The 26,639-nt window shown below is 36.0% G+C and overlaps 1 protein-coding gene across 14 annotated transcripts in view; it reads left to right on the plus strand.

The window, feature by feature from the left end:
* SLCO1C1 (solute carrier organic anion transporter family member 1C1) overlaps nt 1-26,165 on the plus strand; it is a 64,662-nt gene extending 38,497 nt beyond the window's left edge. For 8 of the 14 annotated variants that reach the window (XM_070270031.1, XM_070270037.1, XM_001502044.4 and 5 more), the window contains 7 exons: nt 238-402; nt 8,864-9,059; nt 13,390-13,555; nt 16,088-16,272; nt 18,538-18,602; nt 23,602-23,719; nt 25,268-26,165. In XM_070270031.1, the coding sequence (XP_070126132.1) occupies nt 238-402; nt 8,864-9,059; nt 13,390-13,555; nt 16,088-16,272; nt 18,538-18,602; nt 23,602-23,719; nt 25,268-25,490 (1,118 nt within the window). In that variant the 3' untranslated portion in view covers nt 25,491-26,165. Of the gene's footprint in view, nt 1-237; nt 403-8,863; nt 9,060-13,389; nt 13,556-16,087; nt 16,273-18,537; nt 18,603-21,400; nt 21,661-23,601; nt 23,720-25,267 lie in introns of all 14 variants that reach the window. The other 6 variants (XR_011439717.1, XR_011439716.1, XR_011439715.1 and 3 more) reach the window with 2 other exon arrangements.
* Nucleotides 26,166-26,639: the final 474 nt, after the last annotated feature.

The following is a 26,639-nucleotide window of genomic DNA, read 5'->3' on the forward strand; positions in this document are numbered from 1 at the left end:
CATCTTGATTTTATGCCTGTAGAAATCAGTGTCTATGTCTGGATCTGAACCTGGCCGGATCTCAGCCTTGATTTGTGCCAATGGTTTAATATCCATACTGTGTATGTGTATCACACTGTAGATGCTCCTAATACCTATGACAATGGGACTCAGTCATCTAAACCCTGCTGCCAAGGCTGTCTCTTCTGCCAAGTGTGACACTGCCTTTGAATACTCCATGTTATTTTTCTCTTGTAGATTTTCTTCCATCACTGAAGAATCTTTTTGGAAATCCGGTGTACTTCTTATATTTGTGTGCAAGCACCATTCAGTTCAATTCTTTATTTGGCATGGTGACATACAAGCCGAAGTACATTGAGCAACAGTACGGACAGTCATCTTCGAAGGCCAACTTTGTTATTGGTATGCTTATCTGTCCTTCATGCTTTCTAATAGGTACTCTCTTAGCTACATCTTGTTAACCCTTAGTAATTTTAGAGAAAGTTGTTCCAATATTTGGACTGAAGGTAATTTATGCTATTTTAGATATGAAGTCAAAAAGTGAGTAAAAAATCTACTAGAGTACAATATTTAGATAGTCTGTGGTATAACGTCATAGCAAAAATTACTCACAACTATGGGTGAGTGACCACAAGAATATCACATTGATCAGGTGTGCATTTTATTCGGAGATTGTTAATATGGGATCTTTGTCTTTCAAGTGTAGTCAAAACCTCATCACGGTGGCATTTTACCTGAACGGTTTCTAGGATTATAAAAAGTGAATGTTTAGACAGGTTAAAAGGTGTTCCTTGCAAAACAAAGTTTGTATTTGGTCAGACTCAAAAGACTTTCTGACCCCTGGCATTTGAGTTATTGAAAAGGGCCGTGTTTCTATCATAGCAGTACAGTCAATAATCAGAAAGAGATTCAAGGACAAAGAAAAGCAAGAAGAAAAAGCAGAATGAGCAAGTACGTGAACAGCACCCTGGAAGTAATCGGATACTTTAAAAAGCAGAATTAGCTCCGCTGGTCCATGAAGATGTCATCTAACGCCACTGTTACAAGGCATAAATTGTATTTTATTCCTTTAGATATGCTCCTTTATGATAGGAGACTGCAATGGTTTAAAACCATTTCTTCTTCCTAAAATATTTAAAGAACTGCTCTATGTATCTATCTCTGAAAGAGACCTCAGGGTAAAAAAACCGTTGAGCATATTTTAGGAGATATAATTTTCCTGTAACAACTCTGGATAATGGACACTCAGAAGATGCAAATCTAATGGACTCTTTATTTAGAATATTCATCCCCTAAGTGCTAAATATTAAGGCTCTACCACTGAACTTTTACTTTCAATATTAATTAGTTCAAATTAATTTAATTGTATGGTTTAATGGTTGACCTGAAGAGTTATTTCAGGGTTTTTTTCACCAACGACCCATCCATGCCAGTCAGTGCTTGTACTTACTTTAAGAAGAACGGATGAGGAATGAAAGTTTAAGAGACATTCTTTTTATTGTATTTTAAAATTTCCTTTGTGTTTCTTGGGATTTAATTTATAACCACAGTTAAGTCTACACGCCTTAAATGTGTAGCTTAGCTGGATAAAGGCTTCCTTATGTATATATCTGTGTAGTGACCATCATCCAGACCACATATAGCATATTTCAATATCCTAGAAGGCTCCCTCATATCTTCCTCCACTCAATATTCATCCCCAAACTAATAGCTATTCTGAACTCTACCATCATATATCAGTCTTGCCTGTGTTTGAGCTTTATATAAAATGGAATAAGGTTACATACTTTTTTGTATTTAGCTTATTTCAATCAAAGTGAAATCTATAAGATTCATTCATGTTGTTGTGTGTAGCAGTGGTTTGTTCTTTTTCATTGCTGCGTAATATCCTATTACATGGATATACCACAATTGATATATTTTCTTGTTGATAGACTTTGAGTTGTTTTTTGCTTTGGGTTGTTATAAATAACTCTGAATGACCATTCTACCTGTTTTTTGGTGGATAGATTCACTTGTTATTCTTGGCTATATCCTGGAGTAGAATTGCTGGATGATGAGAAGTACGTATGTTTAGATCCAGTAGATATTGCCAAAACGTTTTACAAAAGGGTTGTGCAAATTTATACTCCCATTAGAAGTGTAAGAACGTTCCAGTTGCTTCACACCCTTATAACATTTGGTATTGTTAATCTTTTTCATTGCAATCATTCTTATGGGGTGTAGTATTATCTTATTGTGGCTTAATTTGCATTTACCTGGTGACTAAAGATGTTGAGCAGTTTTCCTCAGGCTTATTGGTCATTTCAACATTCTCTTTTATTAACTCCGTTCAAGCATTTTGCCCATTTTTATTGGATGCTTAGTCTTTTTCTTGTTGATTTGTATGTAGGCGTACTGTGTATTTTTCTTGATACAAGTTCTCTATTGACTATACATATTGAAAATATTTTCTAAGACTTCAAGTTGTCTTTTCGCTCTCCTAATAGTGATCTTCCTAATTTTAATTAAGTCCAATTTTCAATTTTTTCCTTTTTCATTAGTGCTGTTTGAACCTGTTTTAAGAAATCTTTGTCAAACCCTAAGGTTATGAAAATGTTTTCCTAATATTGTCCTAGTAGCTTAATTGTTTTAACTTTAACATTTAGATTATAATTCATTTCAAATTTTTTTTTGTATAATGTGAAGAAAAGGTCAGGGTTCATTTATCAAAATGAAAATACTATCTTTTCCCCATGAATTGTAGTGAGGGGACACACTTTTAAGTATGTGTTTATTCCTCATTATTCAACATGTACATCACATTTAGAGATTTTTGGGCATTTGATTTTTCTCTCACTAGAATAATAAGTATTTTTTATTTCAAATTGAAAAGTTTATTTCATGAAGTAAAATTAAGAGCATTATTTGGAGGAAGGTACTCATAATAGAAATGAAATTGTATGTAATCATTATTTATTAAGTAGATAAATGAAATACATTTTGCCTATAAAATTATTGTTAAGGTGAGTTAGCACAAATGAAAGAACATGAAATTCTGAGAGATTTAATGGCCTACCCAATATTAGATATATGTATCATACATGCATACATTATGACGTAGCCAGGAATAAAATTATTTCCCCTGAGTTTCTGAGTTACGTTTCTTCACTGGAAATTATTTACCTTTTTCCATAATTATTTATGGAAAACTGATAGGAAGAATCCAACTAATAATTATCTTTTGAACTGTGGCTGGCTGATGTTTTTTTAATCCCTGACCCTTCTCTGTTACTCAAATGGACTCTAAGATCCAAACAAATTCATCATCAGGATTTTTTTAGCCATCCATCAAAGGTTGTCTAAAACTCTAATTCCTCATAGTTTCTGACTTGTTATGTCTATAGATAATTTAAGTACTTTTGTTAGAGATAAGTAATCGTGTCTAGTAAATTCACATCGTTATAACTGGGATCCTTTCCCGAATCTGTCTTGGTTTCACATTAGTAAGTATGGGATGCAACATAGTAAGGGAAGTGGGTAAGTTATTCAACATCCCTAATACTTATTTTGATTATCTGTAGAGTGGTGAAAATAAATGCCTCATTAGGTTGAAATGAAGATGAAATAAGACATACAAAATGCATCATAAATGCACATCGCTGTCATTCAATAAGTAATATTTTCTCACTTCCATCTCTTCTTCCTTCTTTTCTTCTCCCACTCTCTTTTCTCCTTTATTTTTTGTTTTGGGCTATGTGAGAATGACCCTTTCTGTGATAAAATATGGGAGAGGCACAAAGAAGGCCTGTTCCCTTCTACTTTCAGAGAAGGCATTTGATATGACGTGGAGGAAAGAATAAACAGAAACTTCCCTGGGTGTTCCAGGCCTGTTACAATGGCAATTTATTTTGCTGAACATGTTTTTATATGTTGGCCACATCCTTTCTAAAGTTTAGAAATAGCATTTTCTCATGTTAATTACTTTAATTTTGCAAAGAAAATTAAAGAAGAATAAACAGAATGTTTCAAATTTAGGAAGTAGGAAATATGCGGTGAAATAAATTTGCTTTTTTAAAAGTATAGGCTTTTTAAAGAAAATTTTCATTGCAATTTCCACTTAAAGAAGTTTGGATAGACAGTAGAAATTTCCATTTAAGCTTCTCCTATCACTATGAAGTTATATGCAAATGATCTTTTCCTTTCCTTCTTAATACACAGATTGCAGTTATTTAGTAATTTTGCTTAATGCCTTGGAAATCTTTTATTAAATAAGACAGTATCTAGTACCCAAGATACATCAACATTGACTATCATTAACAGCAACAACCATCATTCTAAATTCTTGGAGATGTTATACAGACGAATAAGGAAAAATTAAGAGAATTATTTTGGGAAAGGTGATTATAATAGAAAGTATTATTTTTTTGTCACTAACTAGCATGGCAAATTTAGTAATTATATTATAATGTGTTCTAGAATTAAGTTAAGCTATATCAAAGATCTGTGAGGATATGGAAAACAATCTTAATTTGTGAGGAAAAAAACCTTTTATTATGCCCCAAAAGGATGGCTAATTTTACTTTTTTGCACTCAATTGACTATGTGAGTGTGTAAATTTTTCCTTGCATCTCTCTGTAAAATTCAGAACTTAATACTTATTTCTGCCAGCATTGGAGTAAGATTGTGAAGGTCCATGATATAAAATGGACTTTTATTTCACTGGGAAAGAGGTTCTAAAAACATTGCAAAGTAGTATTATTATAACTCCTTACTGTTTCATCCTAACGGCAAAGACTGGCATGCGTCTGTATGGGAACCAAAGTTGCCAGCTTACATTACAATTGTGCTGACCATCTCGAAACATTTTGCACATCACTCCAAACCCTTGTTTAGGACAGTAATAAAGAATATGGTTTTTAATTTGAGCCAGTGTGCTGAAATAATAAAAATAATTAACAATAATGTCATATATAATAATAATAAATTGCTCTTAAATTTCTCTCAGCTTTCCTGGTATTTGGGTAAATATGCGGATTAAATTGAAAAGAAAATATATAAAATAAATTGAAACAAATTGCCGGTGCTCGCATAAATTACAGATAATATTTCCCTTTGGAATATTTAGATGGTAAACATTTTAATATCAACACATTTTATGGTGTGAATGGAAAAGGAATGTAATGAAGAAATCAGGGTGAAATTTCTACCTCATTAAATGACTTAAAAATACCCAAGAAGAAAGAAAAGACGCTTTGGGAGGCAAGAAGCACATCTCATCTGATGCTCAGGAAATTCACCACCAGCTTGGCCCAGCATGGACAATTTATCAGTCCTAGGGAATTTGAAAGGGCGAGCTAAGCCGACAATATATTTGAAATGTACTACTAATCTTTTTTGAATCATGTTATAATTTAGCTATCTTAAAATAAGAGAGTAAGACATCCAGGAGAGATGTTATGCAGTCATGTGCTACATATTAACATTTCAGTCAATGATGGACTGCATTTACGATGGTGGTCTCATAGGATTTGTACCATACACACCATCTAGGTTTGTGTAAGTACACTCTATCATGTTCACACAACAGTGAAACCTAATGATGCATTTCTCAGAACATAGCCTGTGGTTAAGCGACGCATGACTGTAAATGAATAAATTAATTCATTAACACATTTTTATAGAAAACTGTCTATGCAAGGAACAGAGGATTTGATGGTGTACATAGTTCTTGCCTTGAAGGTTAGATTGGAGGGTGAAGTGGGAACCAGACAAGCTAACAGGTAATCACGTTAAGTACCAAGGCTGCTGCCATATGGAACCCTGCACAGGGGCCTCGGGCTGAGTGGGGAAAGAGGTTTCTGATGACCAAGTTGTGCACCCTGGTGCCAGATGGGTCCCCTGGAGGCACCACATGGCTAGTGGAGGCTGTGATAAGAGCTCTCATTAGGGGAAGCCCAGAGTACTCTGGGAGAACAAACCTAATCTTGAAGTCAGAAAGAATTCTCTAGGGGAAGATGATGATTCCTAAATCAAGAGCAAAAGGATAAGGAGGTGTCAAAAGAGGAAAGTGGGGGAACTGGGGTGGAAGTTTGGGAGGACATTGTCTCAGACAAAGCAAGTATCTTGTGTGGAAAGGCCTGGAGGCAAAAGAACATGAAACTTGCTGGAAGTTTCAGGAGAACACAGGCCTCCAAAAGGAGGTCAATCAGGAGAGGATACTCCTATTTTTAAACAATCCTCAGTTAAAGGGAGCAATACCCCTAGAACAACCCCATTTTGATTTTCAGGCTCTTCTAGGCCAGACTGCGGGGTTGTGGGGGGAGCGGTTAATGGAATCCAGCAGAGTGTGGAGCTACAAGATGGAGGATATCCTTGAAGCTCTGACTCCTTATGTCCCAGATTCTATTGGTACTTTACAAAATAAAATGAAATTCTAAGCACGTTCTCTAAAGGTTTCAGTTCAGAGCCTGGTTTTCAGAAGATATTTTTTGCATAAACTGCTTTTGGGGATAGAATTGAGAGAGAGAATAGGATCCTGTGCTCTTTTTGTGTTAGTCTCAGGTCTCTGAGAAGGAATTCAAAGTCAAGTGCTATGCGTATGTGTGTGTACAAATAGGGATTAAATAATGCCCATCAAATCCATGGCAGCACTTTGTTCTTGGGAAGGAAGATAGAAGCGCAACAGAGAGAATCAGTTTTATGTATTTCCATATTTTAAAACTTGGAAAAATTGGGAGAAAATATTAGCATTTATTAACTTGGGTCATCAGTAGCCAGATTTTTTATATTTTCTATTATCTGCTCTTTTTTAAAAAGAAAAATAATAATCAGATGTCTCTCAGCAGATGTTTGGCTCTTCAAGGCCAAACATTCCTGCCACTTGCCACACCCACAAACCTCAGTTTAGCTGGAGAAGCAAAACTAGCATCTCCTCTTTTTCAATTTTGTTAATTTCGTGATCATGCCCCCTTCAAGGTGGGCTGATTTCTGATGTGATCATTTTAATATGAATGTATAGTCAAGTCGAAAGAGATGAAAGAAAATTCTCTTTTCTTATCATCTATTAATATATAATGAAAATATTTTAAAAATAAAGTGATGTAATAGCAAGCCAAAGATCATTATATATCTGATATTTGAGAGTCTATGAAGCTTAGGAGACTAGATATATACATCTAAAAAGGAAAGAAAGACAGACAGAAAGGCAAAGAAAGAAAGAAAGGAAGGAAGGAAGAAAGAAAGAAAAAGAACGAACGGATGGAAGGAAGGAAGGAAGAGAAGAAAGAAGGAAGGAAAGACAAAAAGAAGGAAAGAAGAAGGAAAGGAAAGAAAGGAAGAAAAGGAAAGGAAAGAAGAAAGGAAGTTAGCTTACATCTCATTATCACTAGATGTCAGAGTTTTCAGGTTTTATTTAACACTGTCACATTGGGTTGTGAGTCGGAGATGTGGATGCTTGTGCTTGTTCACCAGTGCAGATACTTAGCTCATATTTGAACATTCTCTGTTGGCCAGAGTTTCTACAAGCTTCAGCCCTTTTATTATTTGGAAGAAATGAATTATTATCATGGACATCAGTGATTGATGGGTAGACAATATGAGGAATAAATTCTAATTAGCAGAGAAGTTGTTTATTGTTGAATGCCAACTTACTTTTCTCTAGAGTTATTTACCAATTCACAATCCAAACAACAGGGCACCAAAGAGCCTCTTTCTCCATCTTTCCTGACACAGAGGTGTTCCACTCCTCCACCCAATATTTTCATCTTTGTAAATCTCACAGATCGAAATGCTAATAATAACTTAATTGAATGATATTTTTGTGCCAGATATTGTGTTAAGAACTTCTCATGTCACTTAATAACTTCAACAACACTTTTACTAGCTCCACATCGTAGATAAGGAGACAGGTTTAGAAAAGTTCAGAAAATTACCTGCACTTGCCCAGCTATTAAGTGTAGAACTGAGATCCAAACCCAGGCAGTTAGGTCTCTGGAATCCAAGCTCTCAACCACTTTGTTGGACCTCTTCTTGGTGTTGTTTTTAAGTCACATTTATTTGAATACTAGTGAGGTTGCACATCTATTTATCAAGAATGCTGTCTCCCAATCTCGTTGAAGGAGAGGCAGTATAACGTAGTTATTGAAAACATGGGACTTGACGTGAGACTCTCTGGATTCAAATCTTGTTTTACCACTTACGAAATAGGACCATGAACAAATTGTCCTCTGAAATTAAGATACTAATATGCTTACCTCCTAAGGGTGTGGTGAAGAGTAAATGTGATAGATAATATATCAAATGCTTAGCTGAGTGGCTAGTACATCATAAGCAAATAATAAATATAAAAGTAGTCTAATAATACATTGTTGTTGTTAAGAAAGATACCAAACTAAGAGGCTAAGAGGCCAGGTCATTAGAAACAAATGTTGTTTGTGCCAGAAAGTAGAACCAAGAGTGTTTTTTTATTTCCTGTGTTCCATGTACCTATTATTCTTCTAAGCACAACATTAAAGAACATTAACAGTCACCTAGCTGCCCTCTGATTGTACCTGTTAATCTTGGGATTAGGCTAGAAAGACACTGATTCATTTTTTCATTCAGTGTATTTTAATTTCAAACCCTGTGCTAGACATTGTGTTAGGCAGAACTCTGAGTCTGTCAGTTGTTCTATCATTAGTCTATAACCCAGACACCCACCAAAATCTCTTGATATGTGTCAACAGATGATAGCAACTGACTATTCCTGAAACTTAAAATGACCGAGTAGTCCATATGTCAGAACCTGTTGCATAGTTTTGTATAATCTCTTAGGAAGTTTGTGTGAGTACACTCAGATTTCTTTTAGAGATTCACAAAATGTTATACTTTTCTTGTTCCTCAGGGCTCATCAACATACCTGCAGTGGCCCTTGGCATATTCTCTGGGGGGATTGTTATGAAGAAATTCAGAATCAGTGTGTGTGGAGCCGCAAAACTCTACTTGGGATCATCTGTCTTTGGGTACCTCCTATTCCTGTCCCTGTTTGCATTGGGCTGTGAAAATTCTGATGTGGCAGGACTAACTGTCTCCTATCACGGGTATGTTCATTCATTAAATAATCTGAGGAGATTGGCTTGTTTAATCAGATGAGTTATTGATAGTGTTTCAAACTAAGATAATTTGATTTTCAAGCATAACTATGGGAAGGGAATTATCGTTTTGTTGTGGAAGAGCTGACAGTACTTATGGCATGGAAACTGTCATTGTAACCAAAATCTGTCATCTCCTTTGAATTTGAATGTCTCAGAGAAATATTAAAAATGCTAAACCCACATCTTACTTTAGAGAAGCAACCTTGTAGGGGAGCATACAGACCTTGAATCTTGTCTCTGCCCATTCTTAGTGAAGTGATGTGGTATGGGTTATTTAATCTAATTCAGTCTCAATTTTCCCATTTTAAAAATACAAATAATAACTGCCTGTTAGGGTTTTGTAAAACTTAAGCAAGATAATATACATGAAAGTGATTAGTACTTGCCTGGTACAAAATAGATGTGCCATTCACAGAAAACAATTGCATTTTTTTTTTGAACACCTGGACAACCAGAGTGGTCTCTATGCCACCCTTCATAGTCTCTGTTGTACTCAAATCATGTGAAGTTTCTGGAGAGAATGGCTATCCCTCAACCTAGTGACCCGCATGACAGCTCTCTTTAGCTCTTTGCAGTTGGTCAAGAGAATATTTGTTGATGCTCTCAGACCTATGCCATTCTGTATGGGGTGGGAAATTAGCTTTCTTAGTTTCCAGAGTCTATCACTCTTCTACAAGGCTGTATCTTGAAGAAACTATTTTGCTCTTTCCGTCAAGAGTCCTTACCATCGCTCTACCTCTGAACAGGAGTTTCCAGAGGCAGTTCTCTTCATCCTTCCACTTATTTATACATTATTTGGTTTTAAAAAATTATGGAGCCACCACTGTGTGCCAGGCCAACCTCCCTTATTGTGTCTGCCTGATTGCCTGAAACTCTGCTGTGGCTCAAAGGCAAATGCTCCTGACATTACATTCTGTTTCATGCAGGTTCAGCTACTTCCTTATTCTTGCTTGCTCTCCAGCTCTCTTCCTATTCTTCTTTCCATGCTTATCTATCTGTCTTGTCTCTATGTTCCAATCTCCATCACCTTCCTTAACTTGATTTCCCCTGCTGCTAAGTGAACATGAGTTACACTTTTTGCCATCTAAAATGTCTAGGTAAATTAGGGAATGTAAATTTCATATATTGCTCCTTCTGGGAGTTCTCATAGCAATGTTAGACTTAAATGAGTAGAATGTTGCCTTGGTAACAGTCAGCAATGTAGAATAAGAGAGTTAGTTGTAAACAGCAATTGCAAGAAGGTTCTAGAGAGAGTAGAAACCCTGTGTGAACTTTAAATGTCCCCATGTTCCTCATGGTAGATGGACAATGAATGGCAAAGTACTTTGTATTTTGCAATTTACAAAACCCATTAACTTTTGTTATCTCCCTTTACCCTCAGAACACCTTTATGAGGTAAGTTTTGTTATCCTTATTGAAGGAAGCTGAGTTTAGAAAGGTCAGTTAGCTTCCTCAAAGTACAATAGTCCTTCTACAGCATCACGCTGTGTCTAAGACAAAAGAAAACACACAAACAGACAAGAGCAAACTTTTGAGGTTCAAAAGAGTTGACTCACATAAAAGATTAAACATTCTCAAACAAATGAAAGATAATATATTCATTGAGTGAGTACTAGCCCTTGAAGGCAGTCACCTTGAAAAACTATAACTGCATTGTGATAATTGTTTAAAACATTCTAAAGCTCCTCTTTTGAAGTTGCTTTCCAAATTTTTTAGAATATTTTCAACAACGGCAAAGATTTAACCTTTAAGAATAGCTTTGTTATTGGAAGCAGCCAAAAGAAATGGCAATATCGCTGGGAAAATCTCTTGCCTCCCAGCATGATTATTTTGAAAGCAAAATCTCATTTGAGTATAAACATTCTGGCATATTTGATAAAACTCATCTTATAATTAAAATTTTAAATAACAACTCCACTGTCAACACATCCTTCATAAAGTATGTATGCAATTAACTTCTGCTTCCAGATTGCTTTAGACAACAAATTTAACTTACTTTCAGGAATGTAAAATCATTGGCTTTATAAAATACAATATGCTCCCCAGGAATTTTCCTGAGTTGCTTTGCTCCACAAGGCTGTTTTGATTTGGACATTCAACAGGAACAGTGTAGACAAGCTTTAGATATGGTAATGGAAGGATCCTTTCTTCTGCAATAATGAGAATAAGTCTGGTGTGAGAGAAGAATTTAAAATCAAGAGGCCTGGAAGGGTTCTACTTCTATTTGTCACTAATAAATGGTGTGAATTTGAGCAATTATCTGCTCACTTGGGACCTGACTTTCCTGGTCTGCCAAATGAGGAGCTGGCACAGATCACCCCCAGAGTTCCTTTCAGCTCCAAGTTTCTATGATCTCAGCCCTATGGTACCCATAGTGGCCTGATTCTTGGCTTTCAAAGGTACATATTTATACTTTCAGACACTACCAAATAGTGGTAGTTAGCAATGCTTATGGAAGAGGATAGGATGAAATATTTCTGTATAACTTCTATTTAAAAGGTTAAATTCCCGTTTACTCTGTTTGGAGACATTTAAGTGGTCTTTCATTTTTATTTTTGAGGTGACCAAACCCATGGCACTTCTACTAGATGGAATATTACATCGATGAAGAAATTAGGCTTGCAATCGTTATAACCTCTCAGACAGATGGGCCAAAAGACTGATGTTTTTCTCTAAAATAGAATACCATTTTTCTTTGATTGATTGACTTACCAGAAATCTTGTTTCTTAGTCTGCTACACGCCAGGGCTTGTTCTTGGTAGTGGAGATATGGAAGTGAAGTGAATAAAACAGATAGTTCCTGCCTTCACTGAGTGTACATCCCAGCGTATGTTTTTTGTTTTTTGGGGGTTTTTTGATGAGGAAGATTCCCCCTGAGCTAAGAATTGTTTCGAATTGTCCTCTTTTTGCTTGAGGGAGATTGTTCCTGAGCTAACATCTGTGCCAATCTTCCTCTAGTTTGCATGTGGCACATAGCCACAGCATGGCTTGATGAGTGGAATGTAGATTTGCCCCAAGATCTGAACCCACGAACCCTAGGCTGCTGAAGTGGAGTGCACAAACTTAACCACTATGCCACCAGGCCGGGCCCCCAGTGTATGTTTTTTTTTGTTTTAAGTCCCTCAAGTACCTTTGTAAAAAAAAAAAAAAAAAAAAAACAGCAACAAAACAGGGAGAGGAATAAGCAAATAAGTAAAGAAATTCAAAATGGGAGAGAAAAAAACATGAATTATGAAGGGCCAATGGTTGGCAAATGAGCAGATAAAGGAGAGATACCGTTGTATAAGTACCTCCTTAGAAGAATAGAGCCATGTGAATAGTGCAAGGAGCATAAGAGTAGAGATTAGGCAGTTCAGGTGAGAGGAAGAAATAGAAGCAAGAGAGAAGGAATTCTGGGAGAAGACAAGAGAAAATGAGAGAGAGAGAGCAAAAGAGAGGGAGAGAAAAGAGAGGAGACGGGAGAAATTACGTAAAGCAACTTAAAAAGTCCCAGCTCCTTGGGGGCAAAAAATATTGTCTCATTCATGTTTGTAAGTATCTTCCCTCCTCCCAAAGTTAGCACTTAGCAGACTTCCAATAAAACTTTATGGAAATTGAACGGGTAATTCATTGAAGTAGCATGTGAAGTCAAGTCAGAAAGGATGATATAAGACATGGAAGAGCTTCAAATAGTAGAAGGATATGTGGGAGAGAGAAAAGTAAGATGAACTGGCAATGCATTTATTAGTAAGACATGCACAAGTAGGATATGTAGCTCCTACACATGTTGAAATAAGGTGGACTGCTCAGCTATTTTTTCTTTCACCACATCGTTAACAATGCCCATTCCACTGACGCTCAGACAACAATTCTGAAGGAAACTTGCGCACACACACACACACACACACACGGAGAGCCTGCTAAGCATTTATGTCATACGTTGCTCTGAAGGTTTACTTTACTTTTCTACCTCATTGCCATTTTCATACACCTTTGCATAGAAATATATTAGAGGATCCTAAAGGCAGTAGACGTTAGAAAAAGCCATAAGCCAAGAACTAAATATTGTGTGAAGTTGTAAACCTCTAAAGATAACCTTAGAGAAAACTGCTTAATAGTTTTATAGTGGATTCACATTTAATGATCACTAGCTGGCATTTCTGATGACAGTTATGTCTCCAAAAGGCAAACTTTGTTGGCAACGCCATTTATATCACTCAAGAACATTGATTTTTTAAAAATATTAGGGTGCTGCCTGCTAAGAGGTAATATTTTATACTGTCGCATTTCTTTTCAGAACCAAACCTGTCTCTTATCATGAACGAGCTCTCTTTTCAGATTGCAACTCAAGATGCAAATGTTCAGAGACAAACTGGGAACCCATGTGTGGTGAAGATGGAGTCACATATGCATCGGCTTGTCTGGCTGGTTGTCAAACCTCCACCAGGAGTGGAAAAACTATTGTAAGAACTCTTCTGTAAAGTGTCAGCCCACGGGTCTGCTACAGTGCATAACTACACTACTCTATGAGGGCTCAGCCACCAACCCGGCCGCAGACCACGCTGGGAGGAGCCCTGCCTCTTAATCTACCCTAGTTCTTTTCTGTGGAGACAGGATATATAACCGTCACTAGTGGAACTAGAGTTGTTGAAAGAATTAGGGGTAAGAATTAGAATCATGAAACAGGCTGGAGGAACTTTGTAACTGCATCATCTAGTTCTCTCATTTTGCTTATTAGGAATATTAGCTCTGAATGAGAAAATCTCAGCCATAAGGTCATCTAATAAGATCTGCATTGGGATCCAAGTCTCCTGACCCCAAGACCAGTGGTCCTTGGAGGCTTTAGGGGCAGGACAAATAGAGGCCAATGGTAGGATGTCTAGCCCACGAGGTCTAGACCAAGGGGTCAGGAATCTGATTGTGAGGAGGATGATGGTTCTGAGACGGCTCTGCCTGAGAATTCAAACCAATTTGTGTAATAAAGAAAACAGTAAGTAGGTGGCTAGAATGAAGAGTTTTTGCAGGGTAGAGTAGGGATATGAGGTTGGAAATATAGGTAGGAAACCAACTGGTTTAAGGATATTATGTATTCCAATCATGAACAGACTCATCCCTCTAATCATACCTTTACATTCCTGTCCCAAACATGGACTCTTCTTTACACCTGCTGTGTATACAACACGCTGGTCACACTGCTTTCTACTTGTGGCTGATGAAATCTGCCTGTATTTGACAGTCCCAAAGGGCTGAAAGTTAAACCACACATATATTTACATATGCTTATCAATTAGGTAAGAATGCATAGGCAGACGTTTCTGCGGACACAGTAATGCAGGTTGATTTTTGCTGTTTATTGTTATTCTGATGTTTTATTCAGACAGAAAGGATTGGTCTCTAGCAACAGTAGATAAGACTACCCACCCATCTGAAATCTGAGTTTTCACCCTCCCTCCATTTTCTTCCTTCTTTCCTTTCTTTTTTTTTTTTCTTTCAGCCACTACTCTTCTGCCCAGATTGCTTGGAAGTTTTTCTTACCTGGAGCTTCCACGTATTGAAGACATTGCATGTCAGGGACTAAGAGAGGTGCTTTAAAATCACAATTGCCTTGAAACATCATGGTTCTCAAGTAATTGAGTATTATTTTACTTATTTTCCTCACTTGAGGACTGAGGCACTGAGATGCAAGGGACCTACCTAAACTCACATCTCCAGTGAGAGGCAGAGTCAAGATTCAGAAGCTTTTTACCCGAAATTCAGAAAAAATCTATATTGCTACTCTTCTTTGAACAGGAAATGCCAGGTTTATTTCATTGTTTATCTAAAAATTTACAAACTCTTCTGTGATAAGAATGACAACTCATTATATACACACTGATACATGAAATTTACTGAAATAAACTGATGAGGGATTATAAAAGTTGCCTTTCTATCCAAAATTTAGTTGAGTCTTATTCAAGATTTTTTTCCTAGTAACCACTATAAATTCTGTCGTATCCTCAAACTGTGCCCATTTGTTTAACAAATTTTCATTTAGTGCCTAGAAGGAGGGTCTATTTTAGGTGCTAGATGGACAATGATGACGAAGCAGACAGTTCTGCCAGAGGTTACATTTTAGTGGGGATATATAATTTAGAATAAATGATTCTATAGTATTCCAATAGTTAGTAATGAGCACTGTGAGGAAAAATGTTAGGATGAAAGGGTGCAGAGATGGGGGTATTATTTTGAATGGGTGATCATGGAAGCTCTCTTTAATGAAATATCTGAGCAGAGACCTGAAGTGTGTGCACCAGCCGTGTAGCTGTATAGGAGAAGAGCTACCCAGCAGAGAAAACAGCACAGCCATGAGGCCTGGGTAGGCTCACTGTGTTTGAGGGTTGCCAAGGGTACAGTGAGAACCCATGTGTGCGGCTATAGCAGAGGGAAAGGGGAAAGATCATTGAGTGGTGAGATCAAAGTGGGATCTAGGAGCTACATCATGGATAGTTTGTAAGCCGCTATAAGGATTTGGGATTTTATACAAGTATAATGAGAAGCTATTGGAAGGTTGAGAATAGATATGCAATCTGACTGCCATTTTTAAAGGCTTGTTTTGGTAACTGTGTAGCTAAGAGACTATAGCTGGATAAGAGTAGAAACAGATTGAGCATGAAGAGCTCATTGCAATAATCAAGGCAAGAAAAAATGGCGGCTTAGACTTGGAAGTGGGAGAGAAGGACACAAGCTATGGTTGGATGTGGTAGAATTTGCCGGGAGATTATTCTGTAGGATGAGTAGTTTGTAGACCAACCATCTGCTGTTTGGATAATGAAATGTTGTACCTCTATAGATTTCACTCTGCTCAATATACCCTAACACAGAAAATAAAAGAATATTTTCTCCATTGTTTATATAATGCATGTATACTGTACTGTGAAGGTTTTAAAGTAAATATTTATCTTTAATTTTATTTCAATGTTCCCTCAATAATTGGACTTTTCCCTATTGTGTTACAGATATTTTATAATTGCACCTGTGTGGGAATTGCAGCCTCTAAATCAGGAAATTCCTCAGGCATGGTGGGCAGATGTCAAAAAGATAATGGATGTCCCAGAATGTTTCTGTATTTCCTTGTAATTTCAGTCATCACATCCTATATTTTATCCCTCGGTGGCATACCTGGATACATATTGCTTCTGAGGTGATCATTGATTCTCCCCAGCCCAATTGTGATATAAGACCCTACAATCACCTAGAGCAGACATTTCAGATTCTGTTCTGTGGCATCGTCATGACTCCTTATAACTCAGGGAACTTGTCCCACATCTTTGTTTCACTTTTATAGCTTTCCCACTTTAGCTTATTATACAAAAGTGTGGTCGAATAGTTGTTTTCCTATTTAAAAATGTTTGCAAACCATTGTTCCAGAGAGCAATGTTAGTGCCTACATCACTGTGGCCACTCAAGAAGTTCAGTCTGCTATTTCTAATGCTGGTATAATTAACTAGTATAGACAAAATGTGTTTTAGATTAAACATAGTTCCACCGAATTGTGAGTGATACAACTTCTAAGACACCTGAAAGGCTCATCTAATGCCACAGTGTTTTACATTTATTATTTTGATGTATAGGTTATTACCTGTCTATGTAGTCTCGCCCTGACTGACTGGAATTATCTGTGGGAGGATTTCCTGGGTATTGGATCAATCGAGAATCCTAATCCATGAATATCATGTCAATGACTGCAAAAATTTTTGCTTATAAAACTCTAAGAGAATTTTCAAAACTATGTACCCTCTTGCATATTTTTAAGTGGACATCTAAATATTTTTTATCATAAGTTTAAATAGTAGCTAAGCGTTGATTTCTAGTCTATTGTAAATATTTACAGTTAAAAATATAGCAATTTTAAATGTCACTCTTTTGAATGTAATCCATGGGATCTAAAGAACAGTGATTAGATTAAAAAATATCACCTAATTTAAAATTATATGAAAGGACATTTAACAGTAAAAAATGTTACATTTCTTTTCTTCTCTTAATACGTATATCTTCAATCAACTTCTCTATAGGCTTTTATTCTATTTTAACATAATTTATACCTGAACATTTTTTATTGACTGTCCCAGCATATACATCTCTATAAAAATTTATATAATTTCAAATTTTAAAATATTAGTTTTATAATCAGTATTCCCAGTGATAAACTTTTCTTCCTGATTGAATTAGCTTTGCAAGCATTGCTATTATACAATTGATCAAAATAACCCAAAAATATTACAAATTTTGATAAAATTTTAAACATGAAAAGACAAATTTCACTGGAAGTTAATCTTTTGTGAGATGGATTAGGTGATTTTAAAATTAATTCATAAATCCAAGGATGAAAAAGTTTTTCTAAAATTAGACTAATCAAAAGTATCGTATGCATCTTTAATTTCCCACAGTTTACATCATGGAAATTGATTAGGAAAGATAAACAAAAAATAGGACCTAGCATCCACAAATCTGTTATTCATAAACTGCTTAAGGAAGACATGAGATATTTGTGTGGACAAATGGGAACAGGGGTTTGAGACGATGGGAAAGCATTGCCCCAGAGTTCTCAGACCAGGATTGTTCTTTATGGGTGGCTGTTTCTCCCACGTCTTAATACTGTGCCAAGTAGTCATCTGGGCCAAGTGAAAAATCAGGCTACTGGAGGAAGGTTTGCTTACTACCAGTCCTTCAAATGAACTGTATTTTGATGTCAGAAAGAGATATCCTTGGACTGAAGTAGAAAAGTTGTAATTCTTGCCCCTTCTACAGCAGAGACTAAATAATATTGTACATATGAAGAACTGAGTACCATGGTTAACACTCGATAGTTGTTATATATCACCATGATTATTACTATTAAAATCCACAGGCTAATCAAAGCTATTTAGTCATATTAAGGACACTCTTATTATTTTAGGTGTTCTTGTGCTTGGTGAGATCCCCACTATTTGCAAAAACTCTTAGCATGCCACAGTGATTGTAACTGTATCAACTCTGATCAATATGGTCCTGTGATTTTCGACCAAAAGCCACAAAAACTAGTTATAGGTTATCAATCCTTTATCATTGTTTCAAATTCTTGCAATTTCTTAGAAATTTGAGCTTTCTTTTCCTGTGAGAATTTGTTGGTTTGTTGATTAAACTTAGTATTTCACTTTACCCAACACCATTTGAGTATGTCATGTAGGGTGATTTGCCTTCTAGAAATATTAAGTATATATTAACTATAAACTCCTGATGCATGTAATCAAACATGACTTTTACGTAATTTGCCTTCCCTATGCTAGGACACTAGTGGGTTCTTCATTATTGCTACTTGAATTCTAACAACATTTCATGTATGTTAAGTTAGATTATCACTGATGTTAATAATTGCTTTAATGAACTATATATGTATATTTTATAATAGTGCCTTTGTTGCTTTCAGGTGCATTAAGCCACAACTTAAGTCTTTTGCCCTGGGTATCTACACCTTAGCAATAAGAGTCTTTGGTAAGTATAATCTGTGTTTAGTCATGGTAGCCATCACAAATGATTTTTGAGTACTTTTCTAAGTGTTTTTACAGAATTATCACACATAACTAAATGATGGAGGTGGTCAGGTCCCTACTGTTTTTATTTTCTTCCTTCCTTCATTTCTTCCTTCCTTCTCTCCTTTCTTTGACTTCTCCCTTCCTTTGTTCCAGAAATATTTATTGAGAGCCAATGCTGTGCCTGAGGAATAATAAAGTGGTTTTGTGAGAGTAATGACATTTTTTCTTTAACAATCTTGTCTCTTCCAGCACTGGTCTATTGTCAAAAAGTCCATTGCTATTATGGGAGAGCCTTCTGAGAGGAAAACAAAAATGAGTCAGTAAGAAAGGCTGAAGCCTAAATATAATGTTTTCAGTTATTAAAATGGAAGGGACTCTTTTAAGCTACTCTCAATGCTAGGATATGTCATTTGGTAGAAAGATCAGATCATTCACACAATCGAAGCAGTATGCATTTGAGATCATTATTTTTTAAACGTAATTGGAATGTTTTTTCTGACTACCACGTTTTTCAATTTGCGTTAGTTAAAGCTCATAGAAAACAGAGTGACTCAGATGAGGTTTCTGTCCTTAAAGAATATATTCTAAGAAAGAAAGTAAAACAATCGTAAATGTTCCTCTGTAATTTGACAGAAAAGAGCTATCTGGGAGAAAAACAAACTCAGAGCTTGGAAAAATCTGAAAATAAAGGTAGTTTACATAGATCTTGACACAAAATCAATATATATGAAGATACAATATAATCCTGATAAAATTGGGGAAACAACAAAAATGGAGGTTTATGTCATCGTGGCTGGCTCTAATTCTACGATATAAAAACAGAGATGATCTAGAAAAATGTTAGGTTGTTGAGCCTGAAATACATCACTGGCCACAATTAGTCTCTCTCTCTCCCTGTCTTTGGGAAGATAGACGTAACCTACAGAGTCAAAAAGATTTTAAGCAAAAGAAATGGTTCATAAAATTGATTCCATGAAAATAAAAATATACTTGAAAATGACAAAAAACATCATAAGCAAAGGCAAAAGGCAAATAACAAACTGGGAACAATTGTTTTTTCGATTTCTATAATAGACAAGTGGCTACTATCCCTACTGTATACAGAGGGTTCCCAAGTGTTGAGCACAAAAAGCCCAACAACCAAATAGAAAAATGAGCAGAAAATATGAACAGCCATTTGGTGGAAAACAATGTAAATGCCTCTTAATATATAAAATGATGGTCAAACACTCTCATAATAAGAGTAAAAATTATAACTACACTGAGATATTGATACTTACATATCAGATGGACAAATTACCAAATGTTGTCTGCAGCGTATGAGAAAATAGATGTGCTTGTACATTGCTGTTGAGAAAATGATACCATTTCTGGGGAGGATTATGTGGCAATAACTGACAAAATTACACAGAGACTTATTTTTGGACCTAGCAATCCCACTTCTGAGAACTCATGCCAAAAATTTGCTAGTGAAAGTATAAACCAAGTCTAATCTTATGGATTAGTCTCATCGTATGAATAAGTCTAATCATTGTGCTGTTGTTTATAATAGCAAAAGACTGCAAGCAGTCTAAACGTCCATCAGTATGAGCTGGTTGAATAAACTATAGTAAACCAATGAAATACAGCTGTAAGGACAAATGGGGAAAAATGTCTCTTTCAGGTTACCAAGTGCATTAGTTAGCTCTGGCTGCCATAACAAAATAACATGGTTGGGGGGCTTAAACAACCGGAAAACTATTTCCTCATAGTTCTGAAGGCTAGGAAGTCCAAGATCAATGTGCCAACAGGGTTGGTGTCTGGTGAGACTTCTCTTTCTAGTTTGTGGATGGCCACCTTCTTGCTGTGCCTTCACATGGCCTTTCCTCTGTGAGCGAGAGAGAGAGAGAGATCTATGAAGTCTCTTAGTCTTCTTGTAAGGACACCGGTCCTATCGGATTGGGGCCCCACCCTTATGACCTCATTTAACCTTAATAATCTCCTTAATTACTCTGTCTCTGCATGCAGTCACATTGGGGGTTGGGACTGCAACATATGAATTTTGGAGGGACATAATTCAGTCTATAATACCAAGTGATCCCCAGGGTATGCTATTAAGTGAAAGGGAGCAAAATGTAGAACATATTTATAGTGTGATGCATTTGGTGTAAGTATGGAAAAGTAGAAATATTATACACACACACACAAAGGTATTTTCTCATTTAAAAAAAGAAAAAACAGTGGAAGCATAAACTAGAAACTAGTAAAAAAAAAAAGGTTAAGCTTACATGTTAGGGAAGAAAGGAAAGAGAGGAGAGAGGACAGGATGGAAATGATACTTTGTAAATGTAACTTATATAATTTTTAATTTGAAATTGTGCAAAGTTTTTATGTCATTAAAAAACAATTAAATTAAAAGAACAAACGAGATTCTTAAACAAACTGAAACTAGCTGTATACCATATTGGTGGCATAACCACACACACAAAAAACTTTAAATGGCTTAAAAAGATAGAATTATTACTAAATCCCCATAGCTTCGTGACGTTTTATAGTCTTATCATTAATATTAACTTTGGCATTTTTATGTTGAAACTATTATATATTTTAAGGTAAAGTGAATAAGATATTATATTAATATCATTAGGAATCAATATATTCAGCATAATAGAGAAGTGATAAAAGTGTAAAATAACTTAAGTAAAACCCATTAATTTAAATTTAAAATGTCAATATGAATTCATATAATTTTACTTTAAAATACTGTCTATTTTATAGCTCTGTCTCCTGAAAAATATAGAATCTGTGTAACCCAGGAGAAATGAGCACCCATAGCACTCAGTCTGTGACATCTAAGTATCACTTCTCAGTAAAAGAATCATAGCGTCTTGGAGAAATGACCAAGTCAAGGTCTCAGGCAGAAAATGCATAAGATCATTATGGAACAACTGTTTGTGCTGGAAAGTGGGAAAGCTATCAGAGGCAAATAAGGATATATCAAAAGGACACAGCACTAATTTTGAGGAGCATGGCCTAAGGTGAGATAATTTGAAAATTTAATAATAATAAATAATTGCTGCAGTGTATTGAAATACACTGAATATATAAAAGACATGAATTCATAATGATACTTAACTAATTTTTTTTTAAGATTTTATATTTGTACTTTTTCTCCCCAAAGCCCCCTGGTACATAGTTGTGTATTTTCAGTTGTGGGTCCTTCTAGTTGTGGCATGTGGGACGCCACCTCAGCGTGGCCTGATGAGCGGTGCCACATCCACACCCAGGATTTGAACCGGCAAAACCCTGGGCTGCAGCAGCAGCAGCAGAGCCTGCAAACTTAACCGCTCAGCCACAGGGCTGGCCCCTGATACTTAAATAATTTTGGAGAACACTAGGACACCAATTCATTATACTTAAAATTGATAAGTGAAGAATCAAGCATTTATCGTGCCTTTCCTATGTTAAATAGATTTCAAAGTAATTAAATAGTCATGAAGGAAACTTCTCCTTTAGAGAAAAATCCTAAGTAATTTGTACGAAAGGCATAATATAATTTTTTAAAATCTCTGTTTTGCAATCTCACCAACATTTGCTAAAAGCTATAGGTGAAAGTTGATGAAAACTGCATAATGGAAGGCATAGCCTGAGTCTCAGATCCATTTAACATTACTAAGAAAAGCAAGAAGACAGCTTATACCTCCTGCTGAGACACACGGAACACCTGTGCCGTGTTCCTGCCTAGAAGAAATTGAACCTGAGTCTATCCAAGAGCTAACTGCCAGGTTATTGGAAAAAGTGGTGAATAGGAGAATAAATTAAATAATGTTGTTAAGGAGCAACCGGTCAAATCCAGATTATGGCACATTCTACAGGACAAACGTCTTTCCTCAAAAATAATTCATATAAAAAAAAGTTGGGAAGAGAACTGATATAAAGAACCATCAGCTAAATGTAGTACGTTTACCTGGTTTTGATTCTGATTAGAATAAACCAGCTCTAAAACAATGCCTTGAAGATATTCAGAAAAGTTTGAATGTGGATGAGATTTTAGATAGGATTGAAGAATTATTATAAAACGTGTTAAGTGTGGAGTGGCATTGTGGTTATGTTTTAAAAATGTCATCAGTTAGAGATGTATACTGAAATACATATGAGGGAAATGGCATGATATCTGTGGTTCCTCTTAAAATAGTCCTCAAAAAAAAAGTTTTGGGGTGGGGGAAGGGCTGGAGATAGATGACACAGGAATGGCAAAACATTAATAATTGTTGAAGTTAGTGATGGTACATGAGGGCTCATTATATCATCTTCTCTAATTTTGTGAATATTTGGAAATTTGCCATTATGAAAATTTTAAAACATACACAGAAAATGTCAAACATTTGGATTTTTTGACCTGTCTTCACACTATTAAGAGAAATATAAAGTTAGTTATCACCTAAATGTCTTTAAGTGGTAAATTATTTCGTTGAAAAATATATGTATCTATCTATGTATACTTTATTTAAGGCACCAAATAATGCAAATTGACTGTTAGATATATTTATCTAATTGCTTTTCTCGTTCAGGGATTTTATGCAAAATAGAAATCAGCTTGTTCTTTGTGGAATCCGGAATCCTTCTCTTCCTGGTACAGACAGGGAGACACCCTTACAAATGGAGCTTTCCTTTATAAATGTAAATTTCCCTTACAAATGGGAAACTTATGCTCTGTCTTCAGAGCTTCTCCTGTGTCTTCTGTTTCTCAAAATAATCTTCATGCGAGAGGCATATTTTGAGGTGGCATATTCTGGGCTCCTACAGATGCTCTCCTATTGCCAAAGCAGTAATCTTTTGCACTGAAAGCAAGTGGTTCCAAATAATCACTCATTATAGGATAACCAAAAAGACGTGCATACATTTTTAGCGATTTGTAATTACTATAAGTGCATATATAATTTAGCATATACAGTAGCAATTATCTGTTTTTCTCACAGCAGGAATCCCAGCTCCCGTATATTTTGGAGTCTTGATTGACACTTCTTGCCTCAAATGGGGATTTAAAAGGTGTGGAAGTAGAGGATCCTGCAGATTATATGATTCAGATGCTTTTAGGTACTGTATCAAAGTCATTCCCTCATCTCATTGCTCCAGCATCCCAGGTCTGCACAATGCAATTGACGCTAATAATTCCTCATGTAGTTTCCTGCCTCTAAGGAAAAGGGTAGTCTAATCAAGAAGTGTGTTCTGTTTTATAGAATAAGTGTATTATTCTGTGATTATTTGGCTAGATGTTTCATTTTTTTTTCCCCATTCCTAATCTTGACTCCCATTTTAAGTGAGTAATCATTTAAAAAAAAAAAATACGACCCAAGATTTCAGAGTACAGTAGAACTTTGCAAGTTTGTGCACACAAGTATTTCCCTGAAATTTAGAATCATTTAAATTTAGGTCACATTTTGGATTTAATTCCATTCTTTTTCAAACTGAGCCAAACTGTCCCATTTACGTCAGATATAATCCCCCTGGGCAAGAGTTGGATTTGGCTCTAAATCTGTCCAGCTTGTATTGCCAAACTGATGTTCAATTATTCCAGTACTTGAAATGCATAAAAGCAAAAGGTTTTCTCTGTGTCTGTGAGTGTGTATGCGTCTGAGGGGCATGACTTCTTCACTATGGTATCATTCAGTTCAATTCATGCCACACTGAGTCCCCTTATTGCTTAAAGCAATGCTTCAATGGCTTAAAAGCAAGAAGGATTTTTTGGATTTACAATCTGAGCGTTTTCTGGAGAAATAAACTTGGTGCTGAACCGTGTAAGTTGGAAGTTGGATGTGAATTGAGCTGACCATCTCAAATAAGTTTGATTTAATAGGCTTTGATGTTATGTGAGAAATTTTATTTCGGTCTTTCAATGGGACCCGATCTGTGAGTAGAATTTGCACTTTACTCACATTTGCTAAGGCTGTATTCACTGTAATGTAAAGACAAAGTAGCTCAATCAGAGACTGGCAGTGTGTGCACAAGGTGACCAGCGTGAATCATTCAACCTGTCCTTCCATACCTTCGTGTCTTGTTACAGAATGTAGAGCTAAAGGCTTCTCATGGAAGAAACTGATTTAAACCTCTGGTTTAGTCTTAAGTCATTCTACTCTGAGAGCTCTGATTCCCCCTTAACACTGCTTCTTGCAGTTTTTCTGTAGAAGTGAATTGGAGCAAAGTTTGAGGGTAAGGTAACCATGTAACTTATCATTCAAACCCGGACACTTTTGAGAGTGAAAGAGGGCCCTATTAACACTGGGACAACACTAGCATAAGCTGGAACTGTTCTGGGCAAACAGGGTATGGTCACATGGTCTAAGGAAGTAATTTACAGAGGATGGAACTGAGTACATAATTAGGTGCAACTGAAAATGATGGTACTACTAAAAAATTGTTTTATGTTAGCACACTGCCTCCAATAGTCTGTCAAATGTTTATAGAAAGGCCTTTTATAGCCACTGAATCTGCATTCTTAAAGAAAACTCTCCTCATAATGGTTTTATTGATATTGATTGATTTAATTGATATTGATATTGATTGAAAGATATTATTACCTTCCTTTCACATTTTATTTAAAGTTGGGTAGTTACAATAATTAAGATGTATTCTCTCTTCTTCTAGACACATATATCTGGGACTAACTATGATGCTGGGCACAATGTCCATTTTCCTAAGCATTGCAGTACTTTTCATTTTAAAGAAAAATTATGTTTCAAAACAAAGAAGCTTCAGAACCAAGAGAGAAGGAACAATGGTGTCTCCAAGAATCAGGAAGGAAAATTGTACTACAAGTGATCATTTGCTACAACCCAACTACTGGCCAGGCAAAGAAACTCGGCTTTAGAAAAATGATGACTTGAAACCATGTTTTCTAATTTCTGGAAATTCTGCAAACAAATTTTAATCAAAAGTGTTTTAAATGCGCAAATTCTTTCTCCTTTCAAAAAATTTCTACTTAGGTATTAGATAATGTACCTGATAACAAATATCATAATCATATTATAGAAGATGTAGATGATAAAGTTAATCTTAGACTTTTTAATTTATATATAAATTCCTTATATTGTTTACTCATTCTGTTTAATTTTGCCTCGTGCCCATTGGTATATTAGCTTTATTCCTAGTAGAACAATTGTCCCTATAGTGTAATGGCTATGTGTAAAGTAATTTCTAAACTGAGATACTTGTCTAAGATAAGAGAATACTGTTAAAAATTTAAACCACTTCTTGGCCTTCAGACATCACCTTAGTGATGTTAGGATGGAGCTGGTATATGTGGAGGAAGACTTCATTTCAAGCTCTTCTTTTCTTTTGAAATACAATAACTGATTTAGAAATGTGTACTGGTAAATAACCTTGAGGGATTCAAATTTGAATTATTAGCTCTTGTGACATTCATTACATGTACTTTATGTATGACATTTTAAGTGACCATGGTTGTAAAGTACTAAAATTACTATTAACATGCTTTATTGTCCTTCCGTGAATTCAATGGATTAAAAAATATTGTTAAATAGAATACTTGTCCGTATGTTAATGTGTGCAAGCAGCACCAGACTTATGCACATGATGTGGTCCTAAAATATATTTGAAAGTTGAATTTCTGAAGGTCTACGATAAACTCGGGTGCTATAAAGGAATGCAGAGTCATGGCTTGAGTGACGGTGTGGTTCCTTTTGGTGACCCACCACAGAGCCTAAGGGCTTCTGGGCAGGGGCTGCCACTGGTACAGCCTTCCAGATAGCTCTCTGTTTCTCTGCAACTAAAGAAGTCAAACCAGGCATTACCTTCTCACTGGCTCCCTGGTGCTCCTCTGACTAGATATAGTAGGGTCAGCAATCTACCATCTTTGATCTTCAGCTCTATTATGTACTACGGTTTTCTCCTGCACCACAGTTGCACAAGAGGGGCCTGGCCCTCCCAAGAAAAGCAGACTTAACATATCGTCCACCCCAGTGGAGTCTTGGAATTGTACCACAATTCTTAGCAGCCT

This window comes from Equus caballus, chromosome 6, assembly GCF_041296265.1.
Source record: "Equus caballus isolate H_3958 breed thoroughbred chromosome 6, TB-T2T, whole genome shotgun sequence".
NCBI classification, from domain to species: domain Eukaryota; kingdom Metazoa; phylum Chordata; class Mammalia; order Perissodactyla; family Equidae; genus Equus; species Equus caballus.